Source organism: Chiloscyllium plagiosum, unplaced genomic scaffold, assembly GCF_037043375.1.
Source record: "Chiloscyllium plagiosum isolate Xiang-an unplaced genomic scaffold, Cpla_swu_hap1 HiC_scaffold_8, whole genome shotgun sequence".
Classification (NCBI taxonomy): domain Eukaryota; kingdom Metazoa; phylum Chordata; class Chondrichthyes; order Orectolobiformes; family Hemiscylliidae; genus Chiloscyllium; species Chiloscyllium plagiosum.
Window position 1 is genome coordinate 27,459,551 of NW_028270146.1, and position 24,918 is coordinate 27,484,468.

The window sequence follows — 24,918 nt, forward strand, 5'->3', positions numbered from 1 at the left end:
AAAATGGAATGGAAAGTCTTATAATGAGCACTGTCTCAATTGCACAATTTGTAAAATGCATAAATTTAAATCTGAGACTGACATCTGACATGCAGCAAAAAGGGTTATGACTGCCCACTTAGAGATTTCCAGCTTTCTGATTATTAAAGCAAATACATTAGCTGCGACTTGACCAGTATAGGTTATGATATGAGTGATAACATTTTGTGTGTAAGATCATTAGATGTAGGAACAGAAGTGAGCAATTCAGCCCATTGAGTTTACCTTGCCATTCAATAGATCGTGGCTGATCATTATCAACTGCATGAATCACAGAAGGTTGGTTTGTAAGTGCAATTTTGTCCTTCATTGCTAAAGGGATTGAGTTTAAAAGCAGAAAGGTTATGTTGCAGCTGTATAGGGTGCTGGTGAGGCCACACCTGGAGTACTGCATGCTTTTTTGGGATCCTTATTTAAGAAATGATGTACTAGCACTAGAGTGGGAGCAGAGTAGGTTCACTAGATTGACTCCGGAGTTGAGCGGGTTGGCTTATGAGGACAGACTGAGTGCACTGGGATTATATTCATTGTAATGTAGAAGAATGAGGGGGGATCTTATCAACATTTATAAAATTATGAAGGGAATAAATAAGATAGAAGTACAGAGGATGTTTCCACTGGTAGGTGAAACTAGGACAAGAGGACGTAGCTTCAAAATTTTGGGGAGAGATTTAGGACCAAATTGAGAAAGAACTTCTACACCCAGAGGTTTGTGAATCTATGGAAATCCCTGCCCAGTGAAGTATTGAGGCTTCATCAGCAAGCATTTTAAAGCTAAGACAGATAATTTTTTGAAAATAAGGGAGTTAAGGGTTATGGTGAGAGGGCGGGTGAGTGGAGTTGAGGCCATGAAAAGATCAGCCATGATCTTATTGAATGGCGGAGCAGACCCAAAGGGCCAAATGGCCTACTCCTGCTCCTAATTCTTATGTTATGTTGTATTAACTCCACATTCCTGCTCTTTGTCCATAATCTTACTGGTTATATATCTGTCAACTTCAGCTTTGAATATACTTAATCAACTCTACAGTCCTCCGAGGAAAATAATTCTGATACAAAAAATTATTCCTCATGTCTGTCTTAAATGGGCAACTCCTTACTCTGATTTTTTAAGTCTATCATGGGAGGTGGGTGTCACTGGCTTGCCCGTATTTATTACCCGTCCCTAGATACCCTTGAGAGGGTGATGGTGAGCTACCTTCTTGAACCACTGCAATCCATGTCTGTAGGTAGTCCCACAGTGCCATTAGGGAGAGAACTCCAGGATTTTGACCCAGTGATAGTGAAGGAACAACAATGTATTTCCAAGTCAGGATGGCAAATGACTTGGAGGGAAATTTGCAGGTGGTGGTATTCCCATGTATCTGCCATTGTCCTTCCTAATGGAAGTGATTTTGCGCTTGTAAAATGGTTTTTAAGGATCTTCGGCAAATGTGTGCAGTGCATCTTCTAGATAGTACACACTGCTGTTACTGAGCATTAATGCTCGAGGGAATGGATGGTTGTGGGTATAGTGCAAATCAAGTGGCCTATGTTGTCCTGGATGGTGGCAAGCTTCTTGAGTATTGATGGAGCTGCACCATTCCAGGAAGGAGATGAGGAGTATTCCAATTGTGCCTTGCAGATGGTGGACAGGCTTTGAATTATACGTTGCAGTATTCCTAATCTTTGACCTGCTCTTGTGGCCATGTAGCTCTTGCATTGATAATGAGTCCAGCTGACTTTCTGATCAATGACAACCTACAGAATGTTGTTAGTAGGGAATTCTGTGATGGTAATGGCACTGAAGGTCAAGGGGAGATGGTTAGATTGTCTCTTATTAGAGATAATCATTGTTTGTATTTGCATGGCCAGGTTAGATTTGCTTTTTGTGTGCAAAACATACCTAGACAATTTTCCACATTGTTGGGTAGATGCCATTATTGTAACTATACTGGAACAGCTTGAGTATGGGTGCGGCAAGTTGTAGAGCACAAGTCTTCAGTACTATTGTAGGGTCCATAGCTTTTGTACCTCTAGACATTTATTGACATTACACTGGAATGAATTGATTTGGGTGAAAACTGGCATCTGCAATGCTGGGGACCACTGGAGGAGGGTGAGATGCAAAATCCACTTGGTACTTCTGTTTGAAGATTACTGCAAATGTTTCTACCTTTTTTTGCAAAGCTATGCTGACAATGTCCTTTGGTGCTGGACTCTCCCACAATGTGAAACAATCTCTCTGTATCTACCAGGTAAAGTTCCCCAGAATCTTGTACGTTTCAATAAGATTGTCTCTCCTTCTCAGTACAGGTACAGTACAGGTGTAGCCCACCTTTTGCCTATATTGGGAGAAAATAAACTTCTGTTTCTAACTTATGGTGCATTGTCTTGCATCACTTTAAATACTGAGGATGTCTAGGAAGTCAATGTTTTCCTTCTGTGCTGTGGCTTTAATAATTTCGGGGGATTTTGATAAATTATTCACATTTTGCTTCTGTGTGAAACAGAATACCCCATGTGTCAACAGACATTAGCAAGGTAACATTAATCAATTACTATATCACATAATAATGAGAGTAATGAGGATGAAAACAAAAAAAAGTAGCCCTTGAGAATTATTTTTAAAATATAGCCCTCGAGAAAATCTTAAGTGGTGTCCTCAACCAAAATTATGCCTGGGCAGTGATGCATCTTTTGGGTGAAAGGTTAAACACAGGCCCGAACTGCTTTCTCAGGTAGATGCTAAAAATTTGATGGCATCATTTGAAGCAGAGTAGGTAAGTTGCTCTCAATGAGTCAGTCAATTCTAACCCTCAATCAATGGCACAAAAGAACAGCCATTACCCACCACTGTTTGCTGAAGACACATTCACTGGTAAATTCCTTCATTATGACAGTGACCGTATTTTTAAAAAGTTCTCCATTGACTTTAAAGAGCTTTACAAATGCAAGTTTTCTTTTTGTTTTCCAGAAGATTACAGAGGTACATCATAGGATCAAATGTTTAGATCTGAAAGGTAAGTTAATATTTTTAACAGTATTTTCTATTAACTCCACAGGTACTGGTTAGCAAATTGTGCACTAAAATTTCCTTTGAAATACAGCCTGTTGAGTAACATAAGAGGCTAATGACTTTAATGCCATTAAGGGGAGTGAGTTATCATCTATGATGTCAGCTGATGCCCCAAAGCATGGAGCTGAGACCTCAGGAAAGAAAGTTCTTGTGGAGTTCTGCTCTCTGTATATTGTATAAATCAATAAATCTTCATTATTTCGCAAAGCATGGTTTACAGGGCTCATCCGTCAAAAGCACCCAGACCCCAGTGTGATATTTACAATGGTGATGGTGGTCCTTGAGTTCTACACTGAGGATCCCAGCAAACACTGACAAAAGGCCCACAATAGTAAAAATAGTAATCACAGGAGTCCACACAAGGCAATTAAAAGTGTCCAGAGCTATGGTAAAATGAAAGATTGGATGGGGGAGGTAGTGTAACACGTTAATAGCTCTTATGCTAACAGATATAATTTAGGCGGCACGGTGGCTCAGTGACTAGCACTGCTGCCTCACAGCACCAAGGTCCCAGGTTCGATTCCAGCCTTGGGCAACTGCCTGTGTGGAGTTTGCACATTCTCCTCGTGTCTGCATGGCTTTCTTCCGGGTGCTCTGGTTTCCTCACACAGTCCAAAGATGTGCGGGGAAGGTGAGTTGGCCATGCTATATTGCCCATAGTGATAGGTGCATTAGTCAGAGAGTTACTCTTCAGAGGGTCAGTGTGGACTTGGGCTAACGGGCCTGTTTCCACACTGTAGGGAATCTATCTATCTATCATTAGTGGATTTCACAGGGGAGACCTGAGAAACATTGTGTAGGTAGAGGGGACCCAAGAAGCAGTGTACAGGCAAGGGAGACTTGGGAAACACCTTGTCAGTGCAGAGCTAGGAAATGTGTTGGCTCTGGGCCAAGCACAGACCAGGAACTGGGGTTGGGACAGAGCTGGGTTTTTGGGCTGAGGCTGGCCTGGGTTTTAGCAGGGCTGGGTTGGGTTTGAGACTGGGTTTGACGTCAAGGCTCAGTCTGTGACCATATATTGTGGGAAGAAAGAAATCAAAAGTGACACATCACAGAAAAAAAAATGTAATTGGGAAGCTAGCATTTAGCGCTGACTGTAATTATTGGGGAGATGTGGAGTCTAGCAATTCTACATTAACTGCGTAAAAATCATTAGTCAATTAATACATTCAAGATGACAGATAGATGATGTGCTGTGACTACAGGACATGGGAATACCTGGATGCCAGTATAATCTAGGGCAAACAGGTCTACAGTAAGTATTAGCAGCTCAAATTCTTCAACCCAGAACTTATAAGCTAAAAGCAGAGCTGTAGACACTGCACAGGGAGGTTGCTTGGGTATTTCATTTCAGGGGAAGGTCAATATCCCTTAGAGTAGGGTCTTCTGTATTGGTCAGTGGTCAGGCACAGGCACACTGAGTAAGATAAGTCAGGGCATGAAGAAAGTATGGTGGAGTAGCTTTGACCATTGCAATTGTTCAACAGGTTTGAGGTTCTTGCAGTCTTTACAGATAAAAGTAGTGGTGACAGAAGATTTGAGTAAAATGACCATGACACCATGGTAGAAGAAACCATTCTGATGGGTGGAGGAGTTAATAGGTTAGTAGTGGTAATAGTGGACAACATGGCCATGGGGACTAACATGGTTCTTTGCAGCCAAGAGTGAGGGTCCAAAAGACTGTGTTCCCTACCTAGTGCTGGGACATGCACTCAGGCCTGGAGAGGAATTTGAAATGGATGGAGGAGGATCCAATGCCCAAAGTCCATGTTGGTACCAACAATATAGCAAGATCTCAGAAAAAGTATTCTGTCGACGAAGTATGAGCAAGCCCATCAGGTTAATTACATCCCTGAGAATTGGTTTCCAAAGTTCTCTACCACCAAGTTTAGACTGATGGGCCTGTAGTTTCTGTGTTAATCTATGGCTCCCTTCTTGAACAATGGTACAACATTGGCTGTCCTCTCGTCCTCTGGCACCTTTCCTATGGCCAGAGAGGAATTGAAAATTAATGCTAGTGTCCATGCTTTTCCTTACTTGCCTCACTCAATAGCATTCCTGATGAAGGGCTTATGCCAAAAATGATGACTCTCCTGTTCCTCTGATGCTGTCTGACGTGCTGTGCTTTTCCAGCGCCATCCTTATTGACTCACTCATAGCATGTGATATATTTTATCTGACCCTGATGAATTATCTATTTTTAAGCCTACCAGACCTGTACCTCTACCAATGTCATCTACTGCATCCATTGAACCCGGTGTGGTCTCCTCTACATCGGGGAGACAGGACACCTTCTTGCAGACCATTTGAGAGAACATCTCTGGGACACCTGCACCCACCAACCCCACCGCCCCATGGCTGAACATTTCAACTCCCCCTCCGAGTCCATCAAGGACATGCAGGTCCTAGGCCTCCTCCACCGCCAAACCGTTACCACCCAACGCCTGGAGAAAAAACACCTCATATTCCGCCATGGAACCCTGCAACCACACAGGATAAATGTGGATTTCAACAGCTTCCTCATTTCCCCATCCTGCACATTATCCTAGCCCAAAGCCTCCAATTCGGCACCGCCCTCCAGAGCTGTCCATCACTCCCCCCTCTGACCTATCACCTTCTCCCTCACTTTCATCCACCTATCACCTTCCCAGCCACCTTCCCACCAACCCCAACCCCAACACCATCCCATTTATCTATCAGCCCGACCACAAGCCTCATTCCTGATGAAGGGCTTATGCCGGAAATGTTGACTCTCCTGCTCCTCGGATGCTGCCTGACCAGTTGTGCTTTTCCAGTAGCACACTTCCAACTCTGATCTCCAGCATCTGCAGTCCTCACTTTCCTCTCCGGGGTGATAGATATAGGACAGATGTCAGAGATAGTTTCTTTACTCAGAGAGTAGTAAGGGCATAGAATGTCATGCCTGCAACTGTAGTAGACTCGCCAACTTCAAGGGCATTTAAATGGTCATTGGATAAACACATGGATGAAAATGGAATAGTGAAGGATAGATAGGCTTCAGATTGGTTCCACAGGTCAACACAACATCGAGGGCTGAAGGGCCTGTATTGCACTGTAATGTTCTATGCTCTACTGCAAATATTGGGACAAAAATATTCACGAATACATGACGTTTAGGAAGATGGGAAGTCCTCTAAGTAACGATGGAGTTTTAGCACTGTTATTAAGAATGGCATTGTTACAATATAAGGATATGACCGTTATCTCTGGAAATCAGAATGAAGAATCAAGATGACAAAGAACTAAAACAGAAAGTCATTTGTGAGTGTTTTATACATTTTTAGATCCCCTATTAGCAATCTCACAGAAGGACAGTGTGAAAAATGAAATCATTGAGACTTGTCAGAAGGGTACACTGTTAATCATGGATGATTTTAATTACATATTGTTCGATTAAACCAGTTTGGCAAAAGACTGTCAGGATAGTTTATTGGACCAACATGTTTTAGACCCAACCAGATACAGGAAATGTTAATGAGGCAAGAATAATTAATGACTTTATAGTAAAGGTAGCAATAATCATAATATTGAATTTCACATTCCGTTTGAGAGAGAAAAGTTTGGATCTAAGACTAATGCTTTAAACCTAAACAAAGACATTTATGAGGGCATGAAGACAGAGCTGGTCAAATTGAATAGCAGAAAAGGTAAAGGGATAAGTTGGTGGAGAGTCTATAGGAAGAACAGGCACGGTCAGGTTAGATACGTCTAATCAGAAGAACAGGCATGGTCCGTTTAATAAATATGGTGGCAACAAAAACAGAAATTGCTGGAAAAGCTTAACAAGTCTGGCAGCATCTGTGGCGAGAAATTAGAATTAACATTTTGGGTCAGTTCTGAGGAAGGGTCGCTCAATCCGCAATGTTAACTCTGATTTCCCTCCTCAGATGCTGCTATACCTGCTGAGCTTTTCCAGCAATTTCTGCTTTAGTTTCTGATTCATACCATATGCAGTTCTTTCCATTTTTAATACACATTTTGGCGGTCGGAAGTGTATTTATTTTCATGCAAGAAGGATAACAGATAAGGCAGATAAGCTTAGAGTCTGTATTAGCACAAGGAACCACAATATTGTAGCCATTACAGAAACCAGGTTGAGATAAGGGTTGGACTGGCAGCTCAATGTTCAAGGGTTTAGATTTTGCAGTCGAGAGGGTGGTGCTGGAAAAGCACAGCCGGTCAGGCAGCATCTGAGGAACAAGAGAATCGACGTTTTGGGCATAAGCCCTTCATTAGTATTGTTTTATAGATTTTGCAGGTGTGACAGAGAGGGATGGAAAAGGGGTTGAGGAGTTGTGTCACAGATTAAAGATAATCTCACCACTGCACTAAGAGAGGACATCTTGGATGGCTAATCCAGCGAGGTCATATGGGGAGAACTAAGGATTAAAAAAGGTGCAATCACTATGATAAGTTTATACTGTAGGCTTCCTAGTAGCTGGTGGGAAATAGAGGAACAGTTATGTAAGCAGATCATGGAAAGATTTACAAACAACAGCGTTGTGATATTGGGTGATTTAACTTCCCCAGAATTGACAGGGACTCCTTCAGTGCTAGCAGCGTAGTGGGGCCAGAATTTGGTGTGTCCATCCAGGAGGGTTTCCTGAATCAATATGTAGACAGTCCAACTGAGGAATGGGTCGTACTAGACCCTGTATTGGGGAATTAGTTTGGAAGGGTGGTTGAAATTTCAGTGGGAGAACATTTTGGAAAAAGTGATCATAATTCTGTACATTTTAAAATAGTTATCGGTAAGGTTTAGACTGGCCCTTAGCTGTAAGTGCTTAACTGGGGGAAACGTAATTGCAAACATCTATTACATTCACTGCTCACAATGTGGTCTTCTCTACATTGGGGAAACAAAGCGTAGGTTGAGTGATTGCTTCACAGAACATCTACGTTCTGCCCTCAAAAAAGACCCTGGGTTCCAGTTGCCTGCCACTTTAACACACCACCCTGTTCCCTGGCCAACATCTCTGTCTCAGGCTTGCTGCAATGCTCCAGCAAAGCTCAATGCAAGCTGGAAGAACAGCACCTCATTTTCCACTTGGGAACCCTGAGGACTCTGGACTCGATATCAAGTGCAATAATTTTAGGGTCTGAACTCTTCCATGTCCTAGCCCCCACCACACACACCAGGTCTTGTTATCACACAGTCTACCATTACACACTACCTATTGTTAGCCACTAACAGTCTCCATTAGTGGCTATTCACCCTCCTATCCAGATTGTTACTGACTCCTTTGTCTATACGTTTGTTCTTCTCTCTCTGCACTCTATCCCCACCATTATTTACTTCTGGTTCCCTCCCCAACCCTACCTTCTACATATAAACCAACATTTTTCTCGCTACCATCGATTCTGAGGAAGGGTCACTACACCCAAATCATAATTTTGATTTCTCTTCACAGATGTTGCCAGACCTGCTGAGCTTTTTCAGCAACGTCTGTTGTTGTTTCTGGTTCACAGCATCTGCAGTTCTTGCAGTTTTTAATTCCAAAAGTATTAGGCAGTAACTGGAGAAATTAAGTTGGGGGTGGCTGTTTGAGGATCAATCCACATATGACATGTGGGAATCTTTTAAAGACTAGTTGTTCAGGACCAGTATGTTCCTGTGAGAATGAAAGATAAGGATGGCAAGATTCAGGAACCTTGGATGACAAGAAATAGTGAGTGTTGAGAAGATTTGTAGCTCAGGTTGAGGTTCTGGATGTAGGTTTGTTCACTGAGCTGGAAGGTTCATGTTCAGATGTTTCGTCACCACACTAGGTAACATCTTCAGTGAACCTCCGGATGAAGCATTGCTAATGATTCCTGCTTTCTATTTGTATGTTTGGATTTCATTGGGTTGGTGATGTCATTTCATATGGTGATGCCATTTCGTGTTTCTTTTTCTCAGGGAGTGGTAAATCGGGTCCAAGTCAATGTGTTTGTTGATAGAGTTCTGGTTAGAATGCCATGCTTCTAGGAATTCTCGTGTGTGTCTCTGTTTGGCATATCCTAGGGTGAACATGTTGTCCCAGTTGAAGTGGTGTCCCTCCTTATCCGTATGTAAGGATATTAGTGAGAGAGGGTCATGTTGTCCGTCCATAGATTTCTCAGCAGCAAACCCAAACAAGCAGACAAAACACGTCCAGAAACTCTAGCCACTCTCCCCTACATTAAAGACACCTTGAAAATGACTGCCAGACTACTCAGACCCCTTGATATCATGGTAGCCCACAAACTCACCAACACACTAGAACAGCAGCTAATGAACTTGAAAGACCCTATTCAGACAACAAACAAAACTAGTGTTGTTTACAAAGTACCGTGCAAGGACTGTAACAAACACTACATTGGACAATCAGGCAGAAACCTAGCCACCAGGATACATGAACATCAACTAGCCACATAATGACATGACCCTCTCTCAGCATTATTTGAAGTTAGAGAGTCCATTCATCAATTAAAAAACAGCAGGGAAGAAGTTGTTCTTGAACCTGTTGATGCATGTGTTCAAGCTTCTGTATCTTCTGCCAGACAGAAGAGATTGCAGGAGAGCATTACCAGGGTGGGATGGGTCTTTGATGATGTTGGCAGCCTTTCTGCAGCACCTGGACGTGTAAGTGGAGGCCGTGGATGGAAGGTTGGCTTCTGTGATGGTCTGGATTGTGCACACCATCTTGTATAGATTCTTATAGTCCTGAGCAGAGTAGTTGCAACACCAGGCTATTATGCACCTGGACAGAAGGTTTTCAATGGTGCATCTGTAAGCGTTTTGAGGGTCTTTATGCACATGCCAATTCAGGAGCTGCCTGAATTTCCTAAACGTTTATAACGTTTAGGAAATTGAAATCAAACAAGGCCATTGAGGAATGTAAAGGAAGCAGGAAAGAACTTAAACAAGGAATTAGGAGGGCTAAAAGAATCCATGAAATGTCCTTGGCAAGTACAATTAAATAGACTCCAGTAGGCATTTTACATGTATAATAGGAGCAAGAGGGCAGCTAGTGAAAAGGCAGGTCCACTCAATGACAAAGGAGGTAGCTTATGCATGAAGCCAGAGGAAGTGGGTGAGGTCCTTAACAAATACTTTGCATCAATATTCACCAAGGAGAAGGATATGGATGATGGTAGGATTAGGGAGGGGTATGCTGTTATTAAGAAGGAGGAGATGTTGGATATCTTGAAAAATATTCGGGTAAGTAAGTCCCCAGGGTGTGACTGGGTCGACCCTGAATGTTGAGGGAGGCAAGGGAGGAGATTGCTGGGCCTTGACAGGAATCTTTGCATCTTCTTTAGCCACAGGTGAGGTCCCAGAAGACTGGGGAATAGTCAATGATGCTTCTTTGTTTAAGAAGAGCAACAGGGATAATCCAGGAAATTATAGGTTGGTGAGCCTTACATCAGTGCCACATCAGAGCCACATCAGTGGGAGGAAAAATCTGAGGGACAGGATTTACTTGCATTTGGAGAAGAATGGCCTTTTTAGAAATCGTCAGCCTCCCTTTGTGCCAAGAGGTCTGGAATGTGAGGAGCACGTCATCAGTTGAAAGAACCACCCACCGTGCTCAGCCACGCAAAGCCAATCCTAACAGCCTCCACCACAAAAGTCACAGGAAAGGCTTCATGCACAAGGAATACAGGTGGTCAGACAAGCTGGAATGCATTCCTCTCCCAAAGCAAAGCAACACTGTCAGGAACTCATTAACTTTAATCAGACCCTTTAATCAGATCTGGATGGTGAGCTCTGTCCTGGACCTGAATGCTAACAGAGTTTCAAATAAACACTCATAATTCACCCTTTCAAATCCATCCTTTCCTGATCGAGGGACAGGAAAGCGTTTGACAGACCAGTCCTTTCGGAAACATAGATCAGGTTGGATATTGTTGTGAAGTGTTATCACACACAACTGTGTGACATTCCTATCACCAAAATCACTGTAATCTTTTTCTTCCTTCTTGCTTTTTTTGAACGATTATCCATCACCAGTAAAAACACCTGTGTATCCAATTCAATATTTCCATGCAGAACCCATTATGGGTAATGCAAGGCATCAAGGATGAAGGACGGAGGAAAAGTTAGGGAGAGTGGGAGACAGTCAGCAGAAATGACCCCCTCCACAACCCACTGCCTGGCCCTGTTTATAACCAGGCCCACAGGAAATCGTCTGATCTGCCCACATGCCTCTACACCAGATGCCTAAAGATCAGGAGTGTGGGGCTGAAGTGCAACCAAAATCACAATAGAAGGCTTTTCAGAAAGGGAGTGCAAATCTACCAACTCCATTGAGCCGAAAAAGTATACAGTCGGGCTGGGAGCCCATAAACCATCACAATCTGCAGGTACACAGTAGAAAGAGGGAGGTCTTCTGCGTAGAGAGCCTTCCATTGCCGATCCCTGCCACCCGGCAGCCAATTAGCCAAGACAGATCTAGACAGTGGATGTAAGTTTCAAGGTGGAGAGTGTGCAGCAGCAGACTGTACAAAAACATCCTCTATGTGCAGTAAAGAGATGGAGAAAGTGAGGACTGCAATGCTGGAGATCAGAGCTGAAAAATGTGTTGCTGGAAAAGCGCAGCAGGTCAGGCAGCTTCCAAGGAGCAGGAGAATCGACATTTTGGGCATAAGCCCTTCTTCAGGAATGAGGAGGGTGTGACAAGCAGGCTAAGATAAAAGGTAGGGAGGAGGGACTTGGGGGAAGGGCGTTAGGAATGCGATAGGTGGAAGGAGGTTAAGGTGAGGTGATAGGGCGGAGAGAGGATGGGGATGGAGAGGTCGGGAAGAAGATTGCAGGTCAAGAAGGCAGTGCTGAGTCCGAGGGTTGGGACTAAGATAAGGTGGGGGGTGGGGGGAATGAGGAAGCTGGAGAAATCTGCATTCATCCCTTGTGGTTGGAGGGTTCCTAGGCGGAAGATGAGGCGCTCTTCCTCCAGGCGTCGTGTTGCCATGGTTTGGCGATGGAGGAGGCCAAGGACCTACATGTCCTAGGGGGAGTGGGAGGGGGAGTTAAAATGTTCAGCCACAGGCAGTTGGGTTGGTTGGTGCGGGTATCCCAGAGGTATTCTCTGAAACGTTCCACAAGTAGGTGGCCTGTCTCCCCAATGTAGCGGAGGCCACATCGGGTGCAGCGGATGCAGTAAATGATGTGTGTGGAGGTGGAGGTGAATTTGTGACGGATATGGAAGGATTCCTTGGGGCCTTGGAGGGAAGTGAGGGGGGAGGTGTGGGCACAGGGAATACTGCTGGCCAACAAGGGGCAGCCCTGACATACTTATCTCATAAAAAGAAGGGGCACTGTGAAGAACCCTTTACCTTTAATCAGACACTCTGCAGTGGTGTCCAGAAGTAAGATTCAGATGATGCGTTCCGAACCCGAGTGTTTGCAGAGTCCCGAATAAATACTCGTGGTTCAGCCTGTCAAACACCTTCTCCTAAATGATGGACAGGAAGGCACTCATCAGACTAGGCAGCTCTGGGAATTGTGGATCAGGTTCCACCCATCTCCTCCATGTGGCCTCCCCCTCAGCCAGGAATCCTGGCTGGCAAATTGGCAGGAGCTGGAGGCTAAAATCTTGGCTTGCCGATATCACTGGACAGGACTGTTCTGAGTGCTATCGTACAGGAGCCAAGTGCTGGTCATAAAGCAACTGGTGGACTCCACGTCATGGTACCAGCTGATCCCTTTGACCCCTCCTCCTGGTTTTGTTGTGGATCCCCTGGCCCGTAAAAGTGCACAGCTGGTCAGGGTGGATCATCTAATCCGCTGTGAAATGACAACACCCGACCACAAATGTCGTAAGTGAGGAGGGAGACTGGATGCCAGTTTTTATGTAAATAGTGACTGGCCCATTGCCACAAAAGGAGCAACTCTCAGGGTGCAAAACATTCCTCAAGGAACCAGCATACCTTGAAGAACTCCACGGTCAAACCGTCCAGCCGTAAGGACTTACTCCATGTGGAAATCAATCCCTCTTCACTGCCACCTGATGATTCGTTAAGCCTAACAGTAACAACATTGTGGCCTTCATTGTCCCTGGGGAATAGATGGTAGTTCAGCAGTTGGAGGACCCACTGCATCTCTCGAGGCAACTGACTTGACAGGTCATGAACCATGACCCCCAACACCCACAGCTTGTGACTGGGTGGGAGGGGGCTGAGATGCTGACGACTCCCTCTCAGCAAGATTCAGTACTTCACTCTGCCAGTGACAAAATCCTTCTCCTCCAGGGAGTGGTTCCTCCTGCTGGTCACAACAATGGCCTCCAGTCTCCTCCTTACATAAGTGACTGTGCATATGATCCACAGTCCAGAAGGCAAGATAGGCATGGAGCACAGTGAAGGCTTTCTCAATCACCTCCTCCAGGGCCAAGCTGATGAAGTCCGGCCATCAGAAGGAGTAGAACATGCTGGAGGCTGCTGTCCTTCAGACTGAGAGAGATGGGCACAACCCCTGAACTCACCTTTCCCGGCTGTCACATGAAATCCTGCCGTGATCTCACCTTTCTCCAAGACCAGGTTCACAACCCATTCAGCCCAAAGGATAAAGATAGCCTTCCCATACACTTTGGATGCTGTGATGATGGCTGACAAGAAGCGTTGAAATGTTCTTGTGTTAATTTCTAATGTTAAGATCTTCTACTTCCCATTACAGTGAGGAAAGACCTCTATCAAGCAGGAAGTGATGAAAATCTACTTTAATGAATATCGTACAAAAAGAGGGTCTCGCAAATAATTGGTACTGTACAGTTGATTAAGATACAACAGCTTCTATTCCTTAAGTTAGATCCTTACAGAGGGTTAAATTGAGACTGATGCAGATATTATATAATCGTTCCTGAATGCCAATGCCAGAATATTGTCTTTTTACTCCAGGAGTCTCAATTTCAATCCAGTCTAAATAAAGGACAGCGATTTGTCGAACAACAGTAAGAGGTGCAAAGTGCCCTGGTTTAGAGCAGTTACAATTCATTTCATTGTGTGTATAAAGCTGCCTCAGATTTTGACGTTAACTGACATTAGTTTATTGCCCTTGTTTACAGAAGCCATAACAAGGGGAATTTAGGAATCACAACATCTCGTGGGTATTTGTTTTGAATTAACCTTATAATATTTTGTAGAAGTCTATCCCTTCCATCTTTAATAAAACTAAAGATATTTGTTTTCCAGGTGAAAAGTTAGACTATGAAAGTTGTGAGGCCCTTGAAGAGATCTTCAAACGGATGCAGTTTAAACTGATTAACTTGGAGTGGGTGAAGCTGGATGAAAATGTAAGGGTACCAATAGAATTTGCTGTGACCAACGCTGGTAAATCTGCCACAGGGAATAAAATGAAGTCATTGCTGTGAATTCATTCAGCATGAGCACAGCTTAACATTCATCTCCCACTGTGCCCTTCATGTCAGGACTTCCCTCAGTAATCCACAGAATTTCACATCCTCGTCCACACTTACACATATATCTCCACTCCATTATAATTTATCATTATTGGTTCAAAGTCTTGGAACGAACAACACTGTGCGAGTATACAAACATGAAAATTAGCGATGGGAATAGGCCTTTCGGGCCTTCCAACCTATTCCACTATTTCATCTCAACAAATGGTTGGTCTGATAGTGGTCTCAATTCCACTTTCCTGTCTATCACCACCCGACTCCCTTGTCAGTTGAGGATGTATCTAACACAATCTTAAAAATATTTAATGACCTGGCTTCTATTACTCTCTGAGGAAGAGAAATGTAAGGACCAGAGGTCCTCTGAGTGAAAAGAAATCCCTCATCTCTGTCAAAAATAGGATACTCCTTAGTTTAATACAATGTCCCCCTGTCTAGTCTCTCCAACAAGGGAGGACTATCTTCACATTCTGCAGTGATTCAAGAAAAATCTCCCTGCCAGCTTCTTAAGTGCAAGTAAGCATGAGATATAAAGTTACATTTGTGCATGATGCCCACATCTTAGGTATGAACTTTAAAAATTCTAAAAGTACTGACATTGGATGTTGGAACTACTGAGGGAACTCCAATGTTTGTCTTATTTTTGTGAGCAAATCACTTGTTTCTGCTGGTAAGACGTTCTAAAGCGACTGCTATTGATTCATATTGCTTAACTTGAAATATCTGTGATTCTGTGCACAGCGTGAAAAGCAATGACTTGGGAACATAGAAACACAAATAGACCATTCAGCCTATTTAACCTGCTCTACCATACAATTAAGGTTGATCATCTGCCTCAGTGCCACTTTCTGTACTATCCTTCATATCCGTTGATGCCCTGAGTCTTCAGAAATCTATTGATTCTATCTTGAACATGCTGAGCTTCCATGGATCACTGGATGGTGGAGAATTCCCAACATTTACCATCCTCCTAGTGAAGATATTCCTCCTCACTTCAACCAATTCAATAGCCCGTCCAAGTCTCTTAAAGCTTTCGTGCATCATCCTCATAACAACTTCATAATCAGGTCAGTTTCAATCACAAATTTTGAAATATTACAATTGGCAATCCAAATTATGTGAACAGTTGTGACTGTGAATAAATAAGCAGTGACCAAACAAGTAGTATTAGAGATGAAACCAGTTATTTTGAAATGAAGAGTTTTTGATAGATGGCTGAATGTATTAGATTTGACACCACAGGTGGCCCTCTACTTTATTCTTAGAATTTGTAAAAGCACATGGACCTGAAAATTATAGAAAGTGTGATAAAATTCAACTTGTTTGTATTTGAGGTGAATTAATACAATTTTAATAATCTTAATGTTTACAGTGTATGTCCCATGACAGGTATACAGCCCAAGGGCAAAATGTTTGAAATTGAAAATTACACGAAGAGTTTTCACAATATAGCAAGGCTCCACATGGTGGAGCATGCTGTACAGAGATAAATTTATTTTTATTTGACACCACAGGTGTAGTTAATACACAGGACATTGCCTGCAAATCCTACCTAAAGCATTCTTAGGACATGGATTGAAGAGATTCCAATTACAATCGCATACTTGATCCTTCACTGCAAAATGAACTGTTGCATATAACCTCCACCATATTTGAACGATTATTAAGAAATTCTATCTATGTCATTCAGCGGCATGAGAAATTAAGATTTAAAAATCTAGGCTGTTTTCTTTGGGCAAGGCTGTTGAAAGTGTTCTAACAGAAGACTTCCATCCATTAAAGTAACCCTCAGCTGATGCCAGTACTATTCCTTTAGTCAGCTTTATTAGCAAAGCTCTGAGAAATATTCACACTTTCCATTATAGTCTGCTGTTGGACTGGGAGAAGGGTTAAGAAATAATTGCCAGGGCAGCAAACAGATGACAGAACCCAAAAAGCTTAATTACTTATTCCTACTTCCCTTACTTTATGGATCAACCACCCACTATGGAAACCTGCCAATTTTAAATTCCATTATCTGAAATCAACTAACTCAGAACAAATGAATATTTGCATCTTTGAATTTCCTGATCAGCCATGATTGTACTGAATGGTAGAGCAGGCTCAAGGGGCTGAATTGCCAACTCCTGCTCCTGGTGGCACAGTGGTTAGCACAGGTGGCTTATAGTGCCAGAGACCTGAGTTAGATTTCACCCTTGGGCAACTGTCTGTGTGGAACTTGCACACAGATCCCTGTGTCTACATGGGTTTCCTCTAGGTGCTCTGGTTCCCTCCCAATGTCCAAACTGTGGAGGTTAGGTGGATTGGCCATGCTACATTGTCTGTATCCAGGAATGTACAGGTTAGGTAATGGGAAATGCTGGGTTATTGGGATTGGGGAGGTGGCTGGGTCTGAGTGGGATACTCTTCGGAGGGTCAGTGTGAACTCATTGGACCAAATAGCCTGCTTCTACATTGTACTGATTCTAGTTGTTATGCTCTTACAAGGCACTGCACTACCAGTTGGTGTCTATGTCCATAAGGAACAATGCAACTCAAATTTACAACCCAATAAAGAAAGTTATAGTCCAGTAGAAACAGATGTTTAAAGTATTCACGTCTCTGATTAATGTGCTAATAAATTGATTACAGGGGGCTTCAGCATTGTTTGATATAATGGAATACTATGACTCAGCAGTACATCTCAACATCTCCTTCACCAAACATATTGGAAGCAGAGGCTGGGTGGCAGCAGCTCAGCTGATTAGGAAGGTAATGGCACTTTATATTTCTCTTATGTTTTGTGATGTTTTTAGAGAAAACTCTTGATCAGTTTTGTGGAATATATTTGGTCATTCTTGTCGAGCACATTTATTTTTAATTCAATCCTTGAAGACATCCATCCCACTCAACTACATAGAAATGTAGAAAATAGGAGTAGAAGTAGGCCATTTGGCCCTTCGAGTCCTGCTCCATCGCTCATTACGATCATAATGCTATATGGTCATTTCATTCACCAATCCCTGTTCAAATTAATTTCTGGTTATCTCGCAGCAAATACAAGCCAACAATAAGACCATGAAAGAAAGAAAAGCAGAAGAGAATGAAATTGTGAACTGTGAAAAGAAAAATGTTTTACCTTTGTATGCATCACTAACATCTAAAGAATGTTCCAAAGTACTTTATACTCAGTGAAGCATCCTTGAAGTGTAATATAGAAGAAATGACAGTGTAACACTGCCTCACTAGTTCCCCCTTAGTTCTCAATGATGTTAGGGTGTTGTTAGATCTGGTTCAGCTGATAGCACAAACGCCTCTGCATCAGAACATTATGTATTCAAAATCAATTTGTGGACTTCAGCGGTTCAAGAGGGCAGCTCACCACCACCTTCTCAATGGCTATTAGAGACGGGCAACAAAGTTCTGGCTCAGCCAGTGACGCCCACATCCCACAAGTGAATAAAACAAAAAAAAATCAAGAATGTAAGCACAAAAATCAAGGCTGAAATTCCAATAAAATACTGAGAAAGCACTCAAGGCACTGGCTTTTAGATCAGATGTCAAACTACAGCTCTCTCAACACATGTTAAGGAAACGTTGGCATAATTTCAAAGACGAGAAAGGGAGTTATCTTTGTTGTTTTGGCCATAAATATTCCTCAATCAACATCACAACAACATTTTTTTATCTGATCAATATCATTACTGGCTGTGGGAGACAGCTGTTAGCAAATGGGTTGCCATTTCTCTCGGACACTTCCAAGATGCTTCATTAATTGTGAAGTGCTTTGGGATGTTCTTTGGATGTGACAGGTGCATATAAATGCAAAACAATTCTTTTGACACAGTTCACAAATTCATTCTCTTTCTTTTTCTTTCTCTATCTCTTTCTTTCTCTTTTTCCTTCTTTCCTTTTCGCTCTCCCTTTTTCTCTCAGTGAGTCAAGGATGTCTACAGCATAGAAAAAGGCCCTTCAGCCCTTCAGTTCTGTGCTGGTCAGAAACAACCACTTAACTATTCTCAGACCATTTTCCAGCACATAGTGCATTGCCATGTGTGCCTTGGCATTGCAACTGCATATCTAAATACTTCTTACATGTCTTCAGAGTTTCAACTATCCTTACAGGCAATGAGTCCAGATTCCCACCACCCTTCTGGGTGATATTCTTTTTCCTCACATCTCATCTAAACCTCCTTCCCTTTATCGTAAATCTATGGACCCAGTCATTAATCCTTCCAACAAAGGAAAAAAGAATCTCTTCCTGTCTATTCAAGTTATGCCCCTTATAATTTTATAAATCTGAATCATGACTCTGCAATCTCCTCTGCTCCGAGGAAACCAACCCAATTCTATCCAATCTCTCTTTATAACTAAGGCTTAATTTGGTAAATCTTCTCTGCATTCCCCCTATAATGTGGATTCCAGAACTGAACACAATACTCTAGCTGTGACCTAATTTATACAGTTCCAGAATAACCCCACTGTGCTTAAACTTTATGTCATGGCTAATAATAAAGGCAAGTATCCCATACACTGTCTTAACCACTTTCTCTACCATCTTAAGGTGAGGCGGACATATCACTCTGATCCTCAGTGGCCCCCACTGTATTACCGTTTGTCAAGTGTTCTCTTGTCTGTTTGGCCTGCCCAATCACCTCATCAATTTCCATTTTGAAATCCATTTGCTACTGAGCAGCCCATCTGGTCAGAGCATCTATGTTCTCCTGTAAGCTAAAGCTATCCTTCTCACGATTTACCACCACACTAATGTTCTTATCATCTACAAATCAACCCTCCTACATTCAACTCCAAATTATTTATAAATGCCAAAAAACAGCAAGGATCTCAACACTGAACAGAATGGAATACCACTGGACATAACCTTCCAGTCACAAAAAATATTCCTTGACCATTACACTGTGATTCCTGCCACACAGTCAGTTCTGGATCCAATTTGCCAACTCTCTTTTGATCCCATGGACTCTTACTTTTGCTACTTTTACTATTGGGACATTATTAAAAGCCTTGCACCACACAAGTGTGACTCTTTGACTTGCAGTTGTTCTCATATTTATCTTGAAGCAGTTCACTGCATTTTGTTTTTCTATGCCCAAATGATCACCTCTGATTTGTCCTCATGCTGCATCCTCAGTTCACCATAAAGATAGTACCTTCTTAACCCTGTCCATCACCTGAGACATGGTGGTCCTCAGATTAAATTGAACACCAGTCATCTCTCCAATGAGGGAGCATCCAGTGCACCTCTGGGATTATGGTGACTTTCATCCTCAGTTCACTCCAAATCATCATTTTTTTCACTAGTCATCAGTGAGACTAATCTTAAGTAGACTCTCATCTTCCATGCACACTCAGTTTATGCAATTACATCACTTCACCATTCACTTCTGGGTTGTAGCTGTACAATCAGACTGCTGTTAAATGCTGAATGGGTGAAAGTATTGTCTAGGTCAGCTTCAACAAGTCTGAAACGATCTCGTTTGGCATTATGATTTGTGACTCCATCATGCTCAGATTAATCCTGCTGCCAATCTGCTGACTTCCACTTCTGGAGCATTGGCACTGATACCATTCCCTCCTCCTCCTAGCTGCTTTATCCATCTTCTATCACGTCAAGCATCAACCGCTTAAGAAAATAACTGTCCACCGCAGCTTCCCCATTTTCACAGCCTTCAGCAATCTGGTTGTCTCCTACACAAAGTCTCACGTCTGTCAACTTTGTCAAGCAAAGTTCCAAGCAAGTCAAATTCAAAGTCCTCCCAGTTGTGAAGTCAGCCTTGAATTATTCTACCTGGAGATCTCTGAATCTACATGAACATGCACCCCTGTTCTTCCAAGTCTGGGTTGCTCCTTGTTCCCAGTTCTCCAACACTATTCTAGATTAAAAGGGGGAAATATTTAAACTTTGACCCTGTTGCCTCTTGGAACTTCCAAATTATGCCTGACCTACTTTTGCAAGGTTCCTGGTTTACCAGTCTTTTTGACTGCCATCTTCAATTGGGTAATCAGGAGGCAATCTTGGGATTGCTGCTCAGTTCTTTGTCCACTGCCCTGACTCAATATTGAAAGATGCTTTCTTCTGTCTATCTTAGAATTGTCATCCATTGTTCACATGTATGGTGAGATCATCAATTGAGTTGAATTAGCTTTATTGTCCTATGTACATCGCAATCTTAGGTACAAATGCACCTTGGTATAGCTTCTGCAGTTACAAGATTAATAACAGTGAAACAATGTCAACAACATGTGGCACCATCTCAGGTATACAGGTACCTAGGAACAATCCATAGTTACATAATGGAGAAATGAAGGAGGAATGTTACATTACAGCGATACACAGTGTAACCATAGGTCAGAAAAACAAGAAGCAAAGTTAAAAAGATAAACATCCCAGTCTCTCTCTAAGGGCACTCAGCGGCAGAGGGCCTCCACGTGGTCTGAATGCTGGCCACTGCCTCTGCTCCCACACCAGAGCACTAACTGCACTCCCACACCGGGGCACTAATCCCCACTCTCACACCGGGGCACTAACACCTACTCCCACACGTGCACAAACCCTAACTTCCACACCGGGCTCAAACCCCCACTCCCACACCGGGCACTAACCCACACTCCCATACTGGGGCACTAATCCCCACTCTCACACCGGGGCACTAACGCCCACTCCCACACCGGGCAAAATCCCCACTCCCACACCGGGCATAAACCCCCACTCTCATACCGGGGGACTAACGCCCACTCTCACACCGGGGCACTAACACCCACTCCCACTCCGGGCACAAACCCCCACTCCCACACCAGGGCACTAACCCCCACTCGCACACCGGGGCACTAACCCCCACTCAGACACCGGACACTAACTCCCAATCCCGCACCAGGGCAATAGCCCCCACTCTCGCACCGGGGCACTAATCCCCACTCCCACACAGTGGCACTAAACCCCACTCCCACACCGGGCACTTACCCACACTCACACACCGGGGCATTAACCCCTACTCCCACACTGGGGCACTAACCACCATTTCTACAGAAGGCCACTAACCCCCACTCCCACAGCAGGGCATTAACCTCCACTCCCGCACTGGGGCACTAACCCCCATTCCCATACCAGGGCACTAACCCCCACTCACACACCAGGGACCTAACCCCCACTCCCACACCGGGCACAAACCCCCACTCCCACACGGGGGCACTAACCCCCACTCCCACACGGGGGCACTAACCCCCACTCCCACACCGGGGCACTAACCCCCATTCCCACACCAGGGCACTAACCCCCACTCCCGCACAGGGGCACTAACCCCCATTCCCACACTGGGGTACTATCCCCCACTCCCACACTGGGGCACTATCCCCCACTCCCACACTGGGGCACTAACGCCCACTCCCACACTGGGGCACAAACCCCCACTCCCACACCAGGCATAAACCCCCACTCTCACACCGGGGGACTAACGCCCACTCCCACACCGGGCACTAACCCCCACTCCCACACGGGGGTACTAACCCCCATTCCCGGACTGGGGCACTAACCCCTACTCCCACACTGGGCCACTATCCCCCCACTCCCGCACCGGGACACTAACACCCACTCCCATACTGGGGCACTAACCGCCACTCCAACACTGGGACACTTTCCCCCACTCCTGCACTGGGGCACTGACCCCCACCCCCACACTGGGGCACTAACACCCACTCTCATACTGGGGCACTATCCCCCACTCCCGAACCGGGGGAATAAACCCCACTCCTAAAGCGGGGCACTAACCCCCATTCCCACACCAGGGCACTAACCCCCACTCCCGCACAGGGGCACTAACCCCTATTCCCACACTTGGGCACTAACCCCCACTCCCGCACCAGCGCACTACCCCCCACTCTCACACTGGGGCACTATACCTTCCCGCCTGCACAGCGACTCTAACACCCACTCCCATACTGGGGCACGAACCGCCACTCCCACACTGGGGCACTATCCCCCACTCCCACACTGGGGCACTATCCCCCACTCCCACACTGGGGCACTAACGCCCACTCCCACACTGGGGCACAAACCCCCACTCCCACACCAGGCATAAACCCCCACTCTCACACCGGGGGACTAACGCCCACTCCCACACCGGGGCACTAATGCCCACTCCCACACGGGGGTACTAACCCCCATTCCCGGACTGGGGTACTAACCCCTACTCCCACACTGGGGCACTATCCCCCCACTCCCGCACCGGGACACTAACACCCACTCCCATACTGGGGCACTAACCGCCACTCCCACACTGGGGCACTTTCCCCCACTCCTGCACTGGGGCACTGACCCCCACCCCCACACTGGGGCACTAACACCCACTCTCATACTGGGGCACTATCCCCCACTCCCGAACCGGGGGAATAAACCCCACTCCTAAAGCGGGGCACTAACCCCCACTCCCAAAGTGGGCACTAACCCCCACACCGGCACTAACCCCGACTCTCACACCGGGGCAATAACCCTCACTCCCACACCGGGCACTAACTCCCAATCCCGCACCTAGGCACTAACCCCCACTCCCATACTGGGGCACTAACCGCCACTCCCACACTGGGGCACTAACCCCCACCCCCACACTGGGGCACTAACCCCCACACTCACAAAGGGGCACTAACACCCACTCTCAGACGGGGGCACTAACCCCCACTCCCGCACTGGGGCACTAACCCCCACCCCCACACTGGGGCACTATCCCCCACTCGCGCACCGGGGGAATAAACCCCACTCCCACACCGGAGCACTAACCCCCACTCCTAAAGTGGGGCACTAACCCCCACTCCCAAAGCGGGCACTAACCCCCACTCCCCCAAGGTGGCACTAACCCCCACTCTCATACCGGGGCAATAACCCTCACTCCCACACCGGGCACTAACTCCCAATCCCGCACCAAGGCACTAACCCCCACTCCCATACCGTGGCAGTAGCCCCCACTCCCGCACCGGTGCACTAATCCCCACTCCCACACAGTGGCACCATACCCCACTTGCACCCCGGGGCACTAACCTCCACTCGCACACCGGGGCACTAAATCCCACTCCCACACCGGGGCATTTACCTCCACTCCAACCGGGGCACTAACCCCTACTCCCACACCAAGGCATTTACCCCCACTCCTACCGGGGCTCTAACCCCCAATCCCAAAGCAGGGCATTAAATCCCACTCCCGCACTGGGGCACTAACCCCCACTCACACACCAAGGCCCTAACCCCCACTCCTACACAGGGGCACTAAACCCCACTCCCACACCTGGGCACTAACCCCCATTCCCACACCAGGGCACTAACCCCCACTCCCACACCGGGGCACTAACCCCCACTCCCACACCGGGGCACTAATCCCCACTCCCACAACGGGACACAAAGCCCTATTCCCACACTTGGGCGCTACCCCCACTCCCGCACCAGGGCACTACCCCCCACTCTCACACTAGGGCACTATCACCCCACTCCCGCACCGGGAGACTAACACCAACTCCCATACTGGGGCACTAACCCCCACTCCCGAACCGGGGGAATAAACCCCACTCCTAAAGTGGGGCACTAACCCCCACTCCCAAAGTGGGCACTAACCCCCACACCGGCACTAACCCCGACTCTCACACCGGGGCAATAACCCTCACTCCCACACCGGGCACTAACTCCCAATCCGCACCTAGGCACTAACCCCCACTCCCATACCGTGGCAGTAGCCCCCACTCCCGCACCGGGGCATTAATCCCCACTCCCACACAGTGGCACCATACCCCACTTGCACGTCGGGACACTAACCTTCACTCGTACACCAGGGCACTAAACCCCACTCCCACACCGGGGCATTTACCTCCACTCCAAACGGAGCACTAACCCCCACTCCCACACCAAGGCATTTACACCCACTCCAACCGGGGCTCTAACCCCCACTCCCACAGCAGGGCATTAGCCCCCACTCCCGCACTGGGGCACTAACCCCCACTCCCACACCAAGGCCCTAACCCCCACTCCCACACCTGGGCACTAAACCCCACTCCCACACCTGGGCACTAAACCCCACTCCCACACCGGGACTCTAAACCCCACTCCCACAGCAGGGCACTAACCCCCACTCCCACAGTGGGGCATTAACCCCCACTCCCGCACAGGGGCACTAACCCCCATTCCCACACCAGGGCACTAACACCCACTCCCACAGCAGGGCACTAACCCCCACTCCCACACCGGGCCACTAACCCCTACTCTTACACCGGGGCACTAATACCCACTCCCACACCGGGAAACTAAGCCCTATTCCCACACTTGGGCACTAACCCGCACGAGCGCACTACCCCCCACTTTCACAGGGGGGCACTAACTCCCACTCCCATACCGTGGCAGTAGCACCCACTCCCGCACCGGGGCATTAATCCCCACTCCCACACAGTGGC

General features: G+C 45.9%; 1 protein-coding gene across 3 annotated transcripts in view; it reads left to right on the top strand.

The window, feature by feature from the left end:
* LOC122553415 (protein phosphatase 1 regulatory subunit 37) overlaps nt 1–24,918 on the top strand; it is a 266,984-nt gene that overhangs the window by 52,782 nt on the left and 189,284 nt on the right. For 2 of the 3 annotated variants that reach the window (XM_043697155.2, XM_087989667.1), the window contains exons 4-6: nt 2,996–3,041; nt 14,270–14,370; nt 17,125–17,244. In XM_043697155.2, coding sequence (XP_043553090.2) covers nt 2,996–3,041; nt 14,270–14,370; nt 17,125–17,244 — 267 coding nt within the window. Of the gene's footprint in view, nt 1–2,057; nt 2,277–2,995; nt 3,042–14,269; nt 14,371–17,124; nt 17,245–24,918 lie in introns of those variants that run through there. The other variant, XM_087989666.1, reaches the window with a different exon arrangement.